This window comes from Lissotriton helveticus, chromosome 4_1 (genome assembly GCF_964261635.1).
Source record: "Lissotriton helveticus chromosome 4_1, aLisHel1.1, whole genome shotgun sequence".
Classification (NCBI taxonomy): Eukaryota; Metazoa; Chordata; class Amphibia; order Caudata; family Salamandridae; genus Lissotriton; species Lissotriton helveticus.
The window spans coordinates 1,285,329,074-1,285,342,117 of record NC_136063.1 but is presented as its reverse complement, the minus strand read 5'-3'; the positions used below and the strand labels follow the sequence as shown (position 1 = coordinate 1,285,342,117).

At 44.3% G+C, this 13,044-nt stretch overlaps 1 protein-coding gene across 1 annotated transcript in view; it reads left to right on the top strand.

The window, feature by feature from the left end:
• Nucleotides 1-13,044, top strand: part of LOC144829082 (putative 2-ketogluconate reductase) — a 261,551-nt gene that overhangs the window by 208,656 nt on the left and 39,851 nt on the right. Inside the window, exon 4 of the mRNA XM_078687857.1 lies at nucleotides 8,455-8,551. Coding sequence (XP_078543983.1) covers nucleotides 8,455-8,551 — 97 coding nt within the window. The remainder of the gene's footprint in view (nucleotides 1-8,454; nucleotides 8,552-13,044) is intronic.

The window sequence follows — 13,044 nt, the reverse complement described above, 5'->3', positions numbered from 1 at the left end:
AGCACTAGAAAGAAGATGGAGGAGATCGTACTCTTCAACTTGTAAAGATGCTTACAAAGCTGCTCTTAAAAGTTATCATTCAGCGTGTAAAGAGGCACGCATTTTTTACTTTGCTAACACAACAACTAAGGCATCTAATCGTCCTCGGGCTCTATTTTCGGTAGTGAAGAAGTTAGCTGGCTCTGATTCCATCCCTCTTCCTCCTGTCCTTGATGAAAATCAATGTAACAACATTGCAGACTTTTTTATTCAGAAGGTTGAACTTATTTACTCTCTGCTAATTCCCCTTCCTTGTGTAGTATGGCTTCTGCATTTGACTCTACATATCACAGTAATTGTGAGTAGATAGCCAAGATTTCTTCCTGGCACCCATTTGAAGAGGCGTCTTTCCAAAATTGTTTAAACAGTATTAAATCTGAGTCTCCCCTTGATCCTTTGCCTATTAACATCATCTGTCAGCTCTCTGCCACACCTAAAGGCGTCCTTATCGATCTTCTTAACGCCTCTATGCGGGAGGCCTTGGTACCCACCGAGTGGAAGCGAGCCATGGTCATCCCTTTGTTGAAAAAGGCCGGGAGAAGATCCTTCTGTACTATCTAACTTTAGACCTATATCTCTGCTTCCGGCTTTCTCCAAAATTTTGGAGAAACATATCAATACTCAACTGACACAACACATAGATAAAGTTGGCTTTCTTCATTTTTCGCAATCCGGGTTCAGAGCCAACTTTTCAACTGAAACCGCTCTGCTTGGGTTTACTGAGAAACTGTGCCAGCATTTAGATCAAGGGGAAACTGCGGCACTCATTCTATTAGATTTGAGTGCCGCATTCGACACTGTGTCGCATAACATCTTGCTTAACACCCTTAGGTCTCTTGGGCTGGATGGCACTGACCTATCCTGGTTTGCTCCATTCCTTGATGGTCGCACTTTTCAAGTCTTTTCTGCTAAAGCATCATCCAAGATCTGCGTATCAGCACATGGAGTCCCACAGGGATCCATTTTAAGCCCCCTGCTCTTCAAAATCTATGTCAGACCTCTGGCAGAGATTGTGGAAGAGGCGGGTCTTTCCCTATATTCATATGCGGATGATACGCAGATTGTCTTTTCACTTTCCACCACTAAAGACGCTACGACATCTGCCCTTCAGTGCGGCCTACGGCAAGTGACAGAGTGGATGCGCCTTAACTTTTTGAAGTTAAATGGGGATAAGACGGAGGTCCTTATCCTGGGCAAGCACAAGGACCTATGGGGTCCTCACCATTGGCCTCAGGAAAAGGGTTCCTTTCCCCTACCTGTCACCCACGTCCATAATCTGGGCATCATTATTAATGATAGTCTCTCTATGAGACAACAGGTGGCGAGTGTTGCTGCCATTTGTTTCACGATCTCGAGGTGGCTTCGTAAGATCATTTGGATGCTTCCTGCCTCAACCCAATGCACGGTAGTCCAGGCACTCATCACCTCTCGCCTCAATTACGGCAATGTCCTCTATCTCGGTAGTTGCCAAACGGTACTGAGAAAGCTACAGGTAGTTCAGAACTCTGCAGTACGCCTTCCTAGTCAAGTTCCTAGACAGGCTTCCATCTCGCCGTATTTATGTGACCTTCACTGGCTTCAAATTGATCAAAGAAATACATTTAAAACCCTGTGTTACATCTTTAAAATAAAACAAGGTGTGGCACTAGCGTATCTGCAAAGGCTCATCCATCCTTACATTCCTTCTCGTCCCCTGCGCTCTACAGCCCACTGAGACTTCGTGATTCCCAGATTTAAACTTGCAAGAATGGGAGGCCGCTCCTTTTTTTGTCTTCGCCCCAACATCTGGAATTCTCTTCCAGTGTCCTTGAAGAATTACCCGTCCTATTTCAGCTTTCGAAGAAATATTAAAACTTGGCTCTTTTAGTAGCAAATGGTTCTTGACTGCTCCTTTTCTAGCAACTTGTGTGCTAGGTGCCGGGAAACCCTTTTTGGGTAGCTGCGCTCGTTACAAAACTAATTTAATAATAATAATATTAATAATAAGCATGTCTATTAAAGTGTGTTTCTTATCCAAATAAAGCACTGGGGTGGACAAACAGAGCTCTGCTGGGTGATCTGAGTTTCTGTACTCCTACACTACCCTCCCTGAGAAGTGTGTGAATGCTCCAAAGTGCTACTACTGAACGTCAAATGCTGTGAGGATTGTACGTGGTCCAGTTTGTGAAGCCATAGTACAGACTTTAAGCCTCTCAATCATATCTATGAGGCAACGCAAAGCCACCATGCGTGGCTTTGCATGGCCTAATAGATATGAAGTAAGGCAAGGCAGGGCAAAGTGCTGCTTTGTCTTACTCTGTGTCAAGGAGGCATTTCTTGGGCATTGCGGTGGGTGTTCCCGCGCAACACCCATGGATTTTGACACTGCCCCAGATTTACAAAATCACATAAACTGGGGCAGTGCCAAAACCTTATGCCTCCCTGAGCAGGCGTAACGAAAAGGAATGTTTTCATTTCTCCTCTTTTTTTCTCTTTCCATTCTGCAGCACAAAAGAGTACAAGGAAAACATCTCTTAGGATTGTTTTTGTTGCAGGAAGCTACTCCTTCCTGCACAAAAAAATCCTAGGCACCAAATTGTGCGCCGGCTGGAGGACAGAAATGCACTGTATCTTGAAATTACAGTGCATTCCTGCCCTATCAAATTGGCATAGGGCAGCATAGCAAAAAGACTTGCAGCACTGCCCCATGCCAATTGCTTGTAAATGAGGCCCCTCATTTTCAATGGGAGTTAAGGGCACAATGGGTTTTGGTAGAAACGGTGCAAAAAGCACTGAAGTCATTGAAGAAAAATAATAAATAAAACAAAGATTTTTCTAATAAAAATAATACTGTTTTAAAAAACCACTTCACAACTTGCGGACAATCATCACTACTTCACAACACATGACATAACTTCTTGAATTATTCTTGAAGCTTTATTGTACTTAAGTTAATGTATAGTGCTATATTGTGAGTTTTTAAGCACCATATTGAATGTGTCCAATACTTCTAAGATGTGCTTTTTAGGTCTGGCTATCACCGTACCATGTGTGATCCACAGAAGAAATCTTTAAGAAACACAACTGTAAGAGCGCCTATGGATTCTTCCATATATTTACCTTGATTACAGCATTTTTTGGGCAGTATGCAAGAAGAGGACCCCTCCACAAAGACGTGATAATATTGGCAAAGAATGTTGCTCTGTGAGCCAGCAGTAGTATAACTGGTAGAAGCGTTAGTGAACAGAGCTTCCCCCCTACAAAAGGGTTGCTATTTCCAACGTGATGAGGCAGTGGCATCTGAGTCTGTTTGCTTTTCCTTCCACATTTGCATTAGCGACATTCAAAACAAAAAAGTTTGTTTTGCGCAACCTTCCTTGCACTCCAGAATTGCTGCTCACTGGAACCTTAGGCTGTTGTACTGCAACTCAATGGCCACATCCCAGTCCCTGCTCCTACACCCATCTACAACCTCACTTAATTCCCCTTAACTTCACTGGCACCTCCATGGACTGCTCTCATTTTACACACAAGCTGTACCTCTGCACTTTCTCCCCTCCAATACCAGCTCCTGCTGGGCTCTATTGCTATGCAGACCAATAGGGCCCAGATGTTCTATATCATGGCTTCAGAAGCAACAAAAACAGCGTGTCTGACCACAGGAGACCCCCCACTTTTCTTCACAGTGGCTGTTATGCACGCCAATAGAGATCAGTACAAGGCTTACAAGTACCTCTTGAGGTGTAAATTCTACCCCCCGCACCACACCCATAGCCTGCTGTACAAGTCAACTCCCACACCAGATCACAGCCACAGTTGCAGTGCTTCATCCTTAGCCTGTTGTACTGCACCTCATCCTGCTGCCTTTGTCTGTTTTCACCACTGCCTCTTGACTGATCCCACAGCCTAAGATTGATCACGTCTCCCATACCAGCCCCCACAGCCCAGCTCGATTTATTTTCCCGTACCATCAAACAGTCTTAGTACACTGTCTATTTCATTGCACCTGTAGTTACAGATGGAACTGACTAAGCAACTAGTACTGCAGGACGGACTAATATTCTGTGACTGTATTTGTAGACGTGTGCATGTAGTAGTTTAATGTTTGCTGTGTTACAGGTGTGGTCTGGAAGTGCTGAATGATGATGAGTGGTGTAAGTGCAGGGTGAAAGGAATGCCTGTGTAAGTGCAGGGTGAGAGGTGTGAATACAGGGTGTGTGTATTCCTGTGTGAGAACTCGGTGACCAGCGTGTTTTTGTGAGTGAATGGAGAAAGTAAAAGGTGAGTCCATGTGAGCGGAAAATTACTTGTGAACCTCTGTGAATGTCGTGTAAGCTATGTGAATGTAGGATGATGTATCCCTAAACACTCAGGGCCTCATTACGATGGTCAGAAACCGTTCGGACTTTCCGACTCGGTTCCCACTCCGTTCGGCATTCAGAGGAACCAATTCGATCAGACCCGAATCGTACTGGTCTATGGACCGCATTTCCAAACCGACGTATTATGATCTCGGATTCGGACAGCTGAGCCGTTCCGAATCGGTTGTTCTGACTCGGATCGGCTGTCATAAACTGACTTTGGGGGCCTGTAACAGGCCCCCCTTCAACCGGAGCCTTCTGAATGGGGTCCGTGGGGGTACCCATGGGTCCTCTCTTTCCACCCATGCATGGTGGGGCAGGCTCCAAGGGTTCCCTGCTACAGGGTGCATGGTTTTCCACAACCACCCTTTTCTTCAATTGGAGCCTGTGTATTCGGTCAGAACACTGGCTCCCATTGAAGTCAATGGAAGTCTGACCGAACAATGTTCGGATGCATCATCATCAGTCGGTTGGACGCCCCGATTCCAATTCGGTCGAAAACAGTTCCGACACCGAGTGGGTTGGAATGGTTTCCGACCGACATCGAAATGAGGCCCTAAGTAATTCACCTTTATAGAGCTTGAATCTTAAAAACAAATACATGATAAAGCAAAATGAAAACACGAATTTGGCAAGTGCACATTTCCCACATTAGTTAGAAAATATCATGAAAAGAGAAATTTAGAGTGGTAGAAGCACCGTAAAAAAGTGCTTTTAAACATAATCGATAAGTGTTCATGCAAATTTACACAATTACATATAATAAATGAAGGAGAAAAACATGGCATAGTGTCTTTGAAGAGTGCTATGGGGAAATGATATGGAGTAGAAAATGTTGTAGTATTACTACTAAACAACATGCTAGAAGTTTGAAATTTAACAGATTGAGATTAGAAGCGATACAGTTTATGAAAATGGCAAAACTAATTTTATATTTTGAAAGAAGAAAAACGTGTAGTTTATAGAATTTATTAATTTTCCAGTTATCGAGCATACCTAGGCATAAGTAATGTATTATTATGATAGTTCATATATACTAATACTGATTTATGAGTTTATATAATTTTAGTAATATTTGCAAATGCATTAGATGAAGTAAATGTGAAGTCAAGTTAAAGGCTTTATGTTAGGACATGTCTAGCTTTAACCTTTACTAAAAAGTTTAACAATGGCTTAGTGACTATGAATAATGTTGCATTCTTATATTGCAAGCTGTACATTCTGTAGTCTCTGCATAATTCCATTCCCATGGGAATGGTAAAACCATGAACTGACTTACCCACGACAATGTGGCTTGCTAATATGTTTCTCTATGACAGCCGCTGTGGACTTGTGAATCTTTCCGTTCTCACTTCACGCATGGGAAACTTTGCAGTGTTTCTATTCTTTAAATGACTTACTGTGCATCATGAACTAACAATGTTCTTTTGATGGTGGTGTGACACCATCTGACTAGAACATTTAATTATAAACTTTGAAACAAAAAACCCGGGAAAGGGGCAACACACTCAATTAATTTTGTTTACGGGGTGCACAGCACACAATTTTTTCATTTATTTCCTATGCAGACTGAACTTTGAGAATTTCAATTATTTTTCCTTTAGATTTATGAGTCAATGCTACAGGTAGTAGCAGATGCACTGAACCCCTTTCTTGCCAACTTAAACTAGAACTTCTCCCCCTTTCTTAGCTTTATGGATAATGCCACTAAGAGACTTTAAAATCCCTTTTCTCAGGTTAGAGTAAGCCATTTCTGTTAGTGGGAGAGCTATCCTACTATACTATGGGTAACAGTACTCTGTATGTTGATTTCAGAAATTTCTGCACAAACGCTGAGTGCTCTTATTACAACTGTTATATTTCTAACTGAAATGTTAAAGGGATTTCTTATACTAATGAATTTTCATTCTTAAATACAATAATTTCAATTCTAAATTCAATTGAAACTTTCACTGTGTCTATGTTTCTTCAATGAATTTGTGCGTATGGGTAGGATTTGGTCCTAAGCGAGTAAGTGATGGTGATGTTTTTGAGCTTCTAGAATCACCCCTCCTATCATCAGAAAAATATTCATCGAGAGAGATTCATGCATTTGGGTTATGGATCAGGAGTCTAGAAATATCAAAATACATGACAGTTTATTCTAATCGTAGGAGGGCCCAGTGCGCTTAGGGTAAACAGAGTATAATAAATATATGCTTCCGTACATGAGATAATATAGTGAACAGAGAGAAATAAAAAATGTTCCAACAACCTTATCCTTGCTATTTGGCAAGTGGGATTTGAACTATGACTGCTTCTCTTCTATTGTCCCTTTTAAGAGTACCTTTAAAAAACCCTCAATTTAACATGAACTCTGAGCAAAAACTTCACTTTTATATGTTTTATTAGACTTTAATGTTGCTCCATATGTTCTAAAAATCTAAGCGGGATTCACATGACAACTGATTTGCCTCTAGGTTCATTACTATCCTGGGCCACTGGAATTATGCAGCAGATGAGGACCAAATTAAGGATCAGTGTTGGATAAATTATGCATCAAGAAAAGTCAAACTATGCTGCGTAATGTGCCACATTTTGTGATAGTGTTACCTCATTATCTTTTCATTTTTACACATGGTAATACTTCCTCTGAAAGATTTCACCTTAATAATACCAATTGGGTATCTAAATACAGCATTAAGCAACATAAAAACAACCATTGAACCTTTGTGAAGAGCCTTCTAAAGCGCAGGAACACGGATCACCATGTTTTTAATAAATTTCAGTGTGTTTGAGATAGAAATGTTTTTAATCAAAATTGACAGATTATGCAGCAGAAAAAAGATTATGAGGCAAATGCAGCAAGTCCAATATTATTCGAATAACGCTTGAACCACATAATTCCAGTCACACTGCTAATAGCATCATCATCGCATGAATGAATGTTACAAAGTTTATGTTTGGAAACTGTGAATCCTGATAAATGTCAGTCAAAGCAGAAATGTATTTTAGTATACTTATGTGAAATGTTTCCAAGTTAAAGAAATATACTTTTTTAAATGCGAGTCTTTCATGGATTTTAAATGATGAATTATGTACCAGTTTGAGGGCTCGGTTCCTGTTTTGGAGCTTAGAGGCAAACCAGGCCATTGGCTGGGCACTTTATATTAATGTGCTACAGGACCACGTTTGTATTGTAAATGAAATCCTTTCATCCTTTCTCCGACTCTTGCAGCATCAGTCGATAACAAGAGTAGGGGCAGCATTGGGGCCTGTAGCAATTAAAATCCGCAAAGACCCATGAACTGATAAGCTAATAAATGGCCTGTTGAAAACCTGTAAAGTACTTTGGATGAGGCTGAGTCTGAGTCATCAGTCCCTTCCCAGCCCAGGACAGTTCAAGAACTGCCTCTGTACGCCACAGCCCTTTAAGTCTAATAGGCGTTTGCATGCCTGCCCCGAAGTAATGACTGGTCCATGTAAATGATTGACAGGCAGTTATCCTCGTACATTCCACATTACTACATTACACTATTGACAGAGCAATGGCAGCATGGAGACCCTCTTACATGAGGGGAAAACTATCTCCATCAACAGCATTGTTGAACGTTTTCATCTTGTTCAAGGCCACAATTTGTATTTTAAAGTTCAGACATATTATGTGAGAGGAAATCCTGGAAACTCTCCATTGTCCAGTAACAGGACAATACCCACATTCCTTTGGCAGAAGAGCACACCTTCTGCTCAATCAAATGTTGTACCCATGGTACTCAACAAATGGACAGGTTGTAATCTCCTCTATAAGTAGTGATTTTTAAAGCTCATTTTCTGTTGTGCAGCTCTCTCATGCCAGACTTCAAAAGTGATAAAATATGGGATATGATTATGGAGAATGACAAAGCAACATGGATATATAAGAGGTGTCAATGAACTGTTACACATATAATGTATTTTAGGTTAGGTTTGTAACTGAAGAGAATGTTACATTTTTTTGCATCCAAAGTTCATTAACCGTATTTACCACATTCTCAAAAACTGTAAAGCTACTTTGTTTTTTTGCTATCTATTGGCTAAAACTGTGCTTTACAATCAGGTAAAGTTGTCGATCAGGATGCATTGGTGCATGCACTTCAAACTGGAAACATTAAGGCTGCTGCACTAGATGTCACACATCCTGAACCACTGCCAAGGTGAGTGCTATCTAGAAATTGGCAAGAAAAAAAAAACTATTTTGGTAAAACGATTTTCACACTGAATTAATCTATTACTTGTCAGAGTTTATGAAATTGCCAAAAATGTTGTGAAATTATAATTTGTGTTCTCCTCTAGAGTCACCTTACCCCATAGCCACTGTTATGAAAATGGTGAAATCCTCTGTGTTTAGTCTCTGAAATTAACGTCATAGCAAGACTGTCCCACTTGAGCTCAATCGAAGCCAATTACCATAATCTTTGCACGGCTGAAAAAGTGGAACAGAGGCTGGTTTGAATATTTTGTATTGCTTTTGTATGCAACCTTTCTTTGTGTTTGAATGGGTGCCTTAAGAAGCACGTGCTAGTGAAGTGGAGTGGTTTCAAATGTGACCAAATTCATACCATTTATAGAAGATATTGATGATGCTATAACCTTTAAAGATGATATGTGTCACAGCTCCGCCCACAAAAGAAACATCTGAATCATGCCCAGGCTGCCCATTTGTAGGACTCGTCTGAGACAGGGCACACACTGTCACTTGAGAGACCTTTTATTAATGAAAAAAGACTTTAAAGAAGCTTAGAGCCCACCCACTTTTATCATTTGTTAGCTCCAACATCACTCTCATTTCCTTACTTCTCATTAGTCGTCACCGCCTTCCGGCCACCTCCCAGTTTCATTTTGTTTTCATGTGTTTGGCCCTTTGGTGGAGCATTGACCAAGTACAGCTTCCTATCTGTAATCAGTCCCCTTCCACTGGGCACACGCTTCTGGAGATCCTTTTTTAAACATTTCAGTTGAAGCACTTCATAACAGTTCATGTGTTTGCAGTCAGTCTCCCCCTCTCAGTGTCCTTGCTTGCCACATCCTCCTCCAATCTTCTCCAACTGTCCATGGTATTGCTTTCTTCTTAGATCTTTCTGTTGGTACTTGCCCTCCCCCCTTCCCCTCCTCCTGGTGTCCATGGTGCTGCCAGCACCCACCCTCCATGATCTTGCTTAACCCCCTCATGTTTCTTGCACACCACGCCCTTCTACTGCTGTCCCATCATTTTTCCGTCTGTCCCATCCCCTCCTGTCCAGCTTTGTTTTCTCTCCTTTCCCAGTCTCCTCTTTCTTCGACAGTCTCCCTGATCATCACACATTCCATTGCCATCCTCCCATTGCTCCGCTACCCCACCTTGCCAGTCCCCTCCACTCTCTGCAGATCCATTGGAGGCAGGCAGTCACTGCAGGACCACAAGCAACCATCTATTTTCTTCCAGTAATTGATTTTCTTCTTTTTCTATCTCTTTGACATATTTTGCTGCAGAGCTGTGCCATCTCCTGCTGTCCACACCAGTATGTTCTAGGAACCCTCTAAAAGTAGACCGTCAAAAAAATGGTAAACACATCTGTGAAGCAAAGCACCACAATTATAATATGAGGCTTGAAGGCTCGCTGTTAACTCAGGCAGCCCAGAGATTGACAGGATGCAGTCCAGTGGCTGAGCATGCATATATTACAGTGTTCTGGTTTGTTTGTATGTATCTTGAAATGTCTATGTGTACATGCATAAGAGGATTCACGTGCCTCTCTGCAGGAGATGATGTGTGTATGTACAATGGTTTATCTCTGTGTTCGTCTGCAAGCAATGACATATGTTTCTGAATGTGTTGGCGTGTGTGTGCAAATGGAGTAAAATCTGGATGTTTCTGTAGAGTGCAAATATGTGTACTTGGTCAAGATGGTTCACATGCATCTCTACAGGAGAGGAGGTGTGTGTGTGTGCAATGATTTATCCCAGACTACGTAGCTATGCAAGGACGTATGTTTCTAAATGACTGACCACATGTGCGCATGAGAGTATATCTGACTTGAGAACTCATCTGTGCATGTGTGAACTCATAGATGTATGTATGTGTGTGTGTGTGCATTCAAGGATATGTATGTGTGTAGGGTGATGACCGATCTGTATGGATCTGTATGGATGTGTATGAATAGAGAATTCAGCTGTGTGTGTTTTAGTGCATAAGAAGATTCTTTTTTTGGAGGCATTATCTGCATGTGTGTTTCTGTATATCCATGCAAAGATGAAGTTGGGTGTTATCTGTGAATGCCAGAATACCTTTTGTTGGACTTGGCCCTTTTGGCAGGTTCACCCCTAAACGTTTTGCCTTTTCTGTGACCTGATATTAGTAGTTTTTGGCCTCTGAGCACTTTAGCACTGTAGCCCAGTGTAAAGTGCCTGCGCGCTCTGAGTTCGTTTGGTGAGATTGGCCTGCCCTCCCATAGCAATGCATTGGGATATGTGTGTCCATAGTAATTCCTGGTATGGGAGGAGTGCAGGGGCAAGTTTAGTATGTATGAACTCGTGAGAATAAATGCTGGACAATGGTATGCGCAGATGTATGGTGACTGGTGGAGAAATGCCACTTTTAGAAGTTGGCATGTCTGTGTGCGGTGTGTCTGCCTGCTTGATGTGAATTGCATGTCTGGCTTGTGATTGACAGGTGCTCGATGGTGTGGGTGGCTCCATGAGCCAGGATGAGTCTGCCCAGTGGTGAATAGGGGGATCTGCATGTAGATGGGAGGGAGGAGTTGCACCTGGGACCTGAATAGGGCTGTGCCTTCCCTCCACAATGCCGGCTCCGCCCCCTGTGTTGCCTCTGATCCCTGAGCCCCCACCTAACAAAGGAGAGAGGAGCTGAGGAAAACAAAGTGCTCCAAAGCTCCCCTGTAGTAGTTCTAACTGGTATCCCTAAACCCTGTGCTGTGAAACAAAGGGAAATGAAGCATAAAAGAAGGGGCTATGACCCCATGAAAATGCTCTGCTGTGCTTACCTGGGCTGGGGGGGAGACACTTTGCCAGGAGGAACTGCCGTGGGACCTAGCTACTGCTTCTTGGGGGTCCCTGCATGCTGGCCTGCCTGGCTGCGCCCTGCTGGTGTGTCCCCAGCTCCAAGGACTTGCTGTTCTCTGTCTGCTGGATTCCTTGCCCAGCTTTGCCCCAGGAACTGAGAGGGGCATAGCGCCTCATGAGCACTGTGGTCAAACTGCCAGGAACAAAGAATGTTTGGTTTGGGACAGCTGCCCTGCACATGGAGAGAGAAAATCCCCTGCTAGGGATTCCCCCAAGTTGAGCAGGAGTACGGCAGGAGCCCACCCCACATTGTGATGTGCTTTGGCGAGAGCCCAACCTGTGTTTCTGCCACTTTTTGGTTGTTAAAGAACGGCGGGAGCCCACCTCGCGTTCGTGCATCTCGTTTTAACAGCAGGAGCCCACCCCGCTGTCCGTGTGACCAAAGCAAGAAAAGCGGGTGCCCACCCGCTCATTTTTTTATAGTTTTGACCTAGCGGGTGCCCACCCCGCTTCTTGTCTTAATTAAGAGCGGGAGCCTGTCCCGCATCACCGCCACGGCCCGGGACAGAAGTAAATCACCGCCGCAGCCCGGGCAACCCAGGAAGTCAGGCAATCTCGGTGGAGACGTGGGCAGGGCTTAGCCAGGAAGCAGACAGGAGCCTACCCCGCGCTCCTGTGTGTGCTCGTGAAAACCAGCGGGCCAGAAGGAAAGCACCGGTCGGAACACAGGGGGAGTCGTGCCGGTTTTCTAGGAAGCCAGAAGACCCAGGCAGGAGCCTACCCTGTGCTGGGACATGTGCCTCAGGACCCAGCGAGGCTCCCGTGCCGGTGAGAGCCTCGCATCAGCAGACAAAGCCAGGCGGGAGACTACCCCGAACTGGCAACCGGCCAGATGATGACTTCGCTCCATAGGTGGGGCTCTCCGTTAACGGAGACGAGCCCCGCCTGGGTGGAGAGTCTGCCGGCTGCAGGCACAGGCCCCACAACGCTGAAGAGTGGCAAAGGCGGCACCAGGGGAGAGCAGAAGCATCCTGAACAGCCCCGTTGAGTGGGGCAGTGTTGTGTATCTGGGGGTGTGATCAAGGCACATTGTCGGTGCCTCCCCCCTGGGGACGATCTCCCAAGGCACGGAGGGTGCCAGTCCTTGTTTGGTTCCTCCAGCTGCACCGCGGTAGCTGGCAGCTGGAAAATGTGGGTGTCACCTCAGTTTCTTTTAAGAAGTCCCGAAGGAGGGACTTAGGGGCATTTTTTTAGGGCAGTTGGCATAGTGGTGACCAAGTCAGTTTCCATCTGCACCGCAGTTACGGGCAGCTGCACCGAGGGGGCAATTTGTGTGAAGAGTCCCTGAGGCACCGTAGTGCCAAATCTTGTGTTGCCTAATTCCCTGCCGCCCTGGGGGAACGCAAGCGACTGCAACGTTTTGGGCAGAGGTTATTTTCAGAGTCCCAGAGCGGGACTCCAACGGTCACAGTGCTTTGTGCCCAGTGCTTTCGCTGCTGAGGCAGCCCGAGGGCCCGTGAGAGGTCCTCTGATTAAGCCCTGACATTTCTCTACAAAAGGGCATTTGAGCCCCATAGAAAGGCCAGTTGGCCAGGGGGTCAGTGGAGTGTTGGTAGGGTGCAAGGCCCTAATGTGAGGCCCAGTCTGT